The sequence below is a fragment of the Orycteropus afer genome, unplaced genomic scaffold, assembly GCF_000298275.1.
Source record: "Orycteropus afer afer isolate SDZICR_OR568_19922 unplaced genomic scaffold, OryAfe1.0 scaffold00027, whole genome shotgun sequence".
Lineage (NCBI taxonomy): Eukaryota > Metazoa > Chordata > Mammalia > Tubulidentata > Orycteropodidae > Orycteropus > Orycteropus afer.
The window spans coordinates 18,111,078-18,114,605 of NW_006921614.1; the positions used below are offsets into that span (position 1 = coordinate 18,111,078).

The following is a 3,528-nucleotide window of genomic DNA, read 5'->3' on the forward strand; positions in this document are numbered from 1 at the left end:
AATAATAATAATAGTTTTAAAACAGATAAAAAAACAAGCAAACTAATAACCAGAAAAAAGAAAGAGAAAAATTAAAAAAAGAAAAAGAAAAAAAAAAAGGGGAGAGCAGGGCAGGTCACCCAGGGTCCGTCAGAGCACACAGACTTGGATGGAGTTCCATGGGCCCAGAAAGTGGGTGGGAGTGGCAGATGGCCACAACTCTGTTCATGAAGTGGGTGTGAAGTGTAAGAGTAACAAGGGGAATGTCACAGCTTTTCAGTCGTCCAGGTCTGGAGTGTCCTTGGGGCTACTGGCAAGTGGAATCTATTCTTAAACCCCTGGAATCTGGGAGAGCGCTGTCTCTTTGAATATCCAAAATGATGAAGCTGCTTGTAAACATTCAAAATGGCTGCGCTCTCTAGACAGGCAAAAGTCCACAGCTCAGCCCGCCCTCCTCTTCGCTGCTTCTCCTTTTATTTACCAACAACCAGAGCAGTGCTCCATGCAGTCCCTGGCTAGCAGGGCTTATTTTTAGATTAATTCTTTGGTCCTGCCAGATTCGGCACTCTCCATTCTGTCTGTGACATGCCGTCAGTATCACTCAGGATCACTGCCAGACCGCAGCTCTGTATGTCTCCTTTTTTGGTAATTTCATGCAAATTCTTCTGCTAGTTGGACTTTAGTCCACTTCTGTACCCTTCCCCTCAAGGCTCACGGGTCCAGTATTATCTTCTGTGTCTGTGTTAATTGATTCTCATTTTCTTTGTTGAAGAGGGTCTGTGCAGTCTTTCTGCCTAGTCCACCATCTTACTGGAAAGTCTCAAATTTCTTAATTCTTAATGCTTACAAATCCATGTGATGATTTTTTTATAGTTCTTTTATAAGGATTTAAAAAAAAAAAAAGTTCTTCTCTATGATACTTGGCATTTGTAACAGCTCTGAACAGATGATACTAAAACAAAAGCCTCTTAAGTTTTCAGTCAATGACTTGAGAAGTTTTCCGTGTTTATCTACTTTCTGGTGTTGGTTATTGCTTCATGGTATGTAAGATGACAGCCTCTCTAAGAGCCTAATAAATATTTAATTCTTGCATTTTTTCTTTTCTTTTTTATTTTTTGACTTGGTCTTTTGTGGTTAACTCTTGAATCTACCAGGAATTTATATTGTTAATCAGTTCCCTGTCATTAGGGATTAAACAAGTGTTTTCTTCCTTATTGTTTTGTTACCATTTTTATTTTATACATCATTGAATTCTAACAGTGAAATGTATTTCTGAACTTTATCTCTGTCCCAGTCATTCATATATATTTATATTAGTTTGTTCTATTTTAATTAATAGTTTGATTTACTGTTCAGATAAGTATCCTTTTATTGTATTTCTATTTTAAAATATTATTTCTTAGTTTTATCTCTTTAGTCTTCCATATGATTTCTAAAGTCAATTAGTCAAGTTCAAAGGAAAGAAATCCTGCTGAGATGTTATTATAATTATGTTTTATCTATAAATTAATCAGTGGAACCTTCTCCTTCACTTTTGTGAATTATTATCTTATTTCCTAATTCAATTTACCTGTCAATGACTTACTATGAAAGTGAGCTTGAAAAAGCCTTCAGAGATTCTGATAGGTAAAAACATAGGGTAATTTAAATTATATGACAATTAGTATCTTCTTAGTGATTTGTTTTTAAAATTTAATTAATACAGTATTGGAAAGACCCAAAAAACAACATTTATAAGACCATGTTAACCTATAGTACTTTCTTTGAGTAACTGTTTGGTGTAGAAAACTTAAAGAAAGTTATATGATTTAAAAAAAAGATTTTTAAGTCAATTTTATACATGTTGTTGTTGTTGTTGTTACGTGCCGTCGAGTCAAACCCAACTCATAGTGACCCCTCCTTGGGTTTCTGAGGCAGTATCACTATGGAAATAGGATTGCCCAACCTTCCTTCCAAGGAGTGGCTGGGGGGTTTGAACTGCCAGCCGTCTGGTTAGCAGGCAAGTGTCTTAGCCACTATGCTACCAGAGCTCCTAATTTTACACATAGTTCATGGCATATTTTTATTTTAATGCTTTAATTGTACTGTTCTCTTATTTGCTTTTAAATACAGTCTTTCTGTTGATGTTTCTTCTCCTGATTTGTTTGGAAGTATCCATGAAGACTTCAGTTTAACTTCTGTAAGTAAGGTGATAAATAATTAACATTAATAAATATAATATATAAATATAAAGGAAAACCTGGCATTTTAACAATGTGGCGTCGTCGTTTTATAAACCATTCTACATTATTTTTAATATTACTGCATTGTTACTCTATCATACTACTCAAACTGGTACTGTTTTATATTTTGTGAATATGTTAGTAAAAACAGTTTTTACATGTACTTCTCATGTAAAACCTTTCAGCTAAAGTTGCAATTTAAAATGTTGTACATAATATCTGCATCTCTGTAGCTTTCCTGAGTGTGAAATAGGTGCTTTGGTAGTTCTGCTGTGAGAGGTTGAATAAGAGCCAAAGGACAGGGTACTTATTTTCACTATATTTCTTACCTCTTCAATCAAAGAAGTTCTGCTTTTCTTTTTTCTTTCTTCAAGTTGTGTAATAGAGATGTGACAACAATGAGAAAAAAAAAGAGTGGTTGCTGTTAATGCTGTTTACAACCAAATACTTTATGGAATTTAGTTCTTTGGTTTAGAGGTTTAGGGTCATGAAATCATAGGACATTCCAGTTAATTGTCCTAATAACAGAGGTTTAGTACTTCTTCTCTATCTCTTACTTTATTGTGTAGTGTCTCAAAGCTTGCGAGCAGTCATCCATTTGCCTGCAGCAATAGAATAAGGAAGAGAGTCAGTAACAGGAGGAGGGAATGACAACTACCTTCTTTGCTATGAGATGAGAAGAACTGGATGGTGCCCTGCTAACATTGTTGAACATTTTGATCAAACATTTTGTAGAAGAATCCTGATCAAAATGGAGACAGAATTTCAGAATTTCAAATTCCGTGCAGAACAGAATTTCAAATTTTCATGGACTCCAGATTTCCTAGAGACATGAAGTTTGGATGAACCCATGGAACTATCGCCATGAGAGAATTTCTAAACCTTAAACCAAAAATATCCCCAAAATCTTCTTAAAATCAAACAGTAGTTTATCATAACTAGTAAAAAATGTGTGCCTTGAGCATTATGGTCTGTTAAGAACTATCCATATGGGATCAAATTAACAACAGAAACTCCACAAATTAGATAGGAGGCTTAGGGGGCAGTGAGTCTATGTTAATGGGTGAGGAACAACTCACAAAGGAGAGTGAGAATGGTTGCATACCTCGAATACTATAATCAGTGTCACTAAGTGGTACACGTGGAAACTGGAATTGGTGTATGTTTTGCTATGCATATTCACAACAATAACAAGATAAATAAAATTTTTTTTAAAAATTCAATTTTGGAGAGGCGGGACAAGATGGCGGACTAGGCAGAAGGATTGCACAGACCCTCTTCAACAAAGAAAAGGGAAACCAATTAACACAGACACAGAAGATAATCT

At 35.1% G+C, this 3,528-nt stretch overlaps 1 protein-coding gene across 1 annotated transcript in view; it reads left to right on the forward strand.

The window, feature by feature from the left end:
• The window catches only part of EXOC2 (exocyst complex component 2), a 396,050-nt gene that overhangs the window by 234,447 nt on the left and 158,075 nt on the right, over window positions 1–3,528 (forward strand). The window contains exon 20 of the mRNA XM_007935377.1: window positions 2,092–2,158. Coding sequence (XP_007933568.1) covers window positions 2,092–2,158 — 67 coding nt within the window. The remainder of the gene's footprint in view (window positions 1–2,091; window positions 2,159–3,528) is intronic.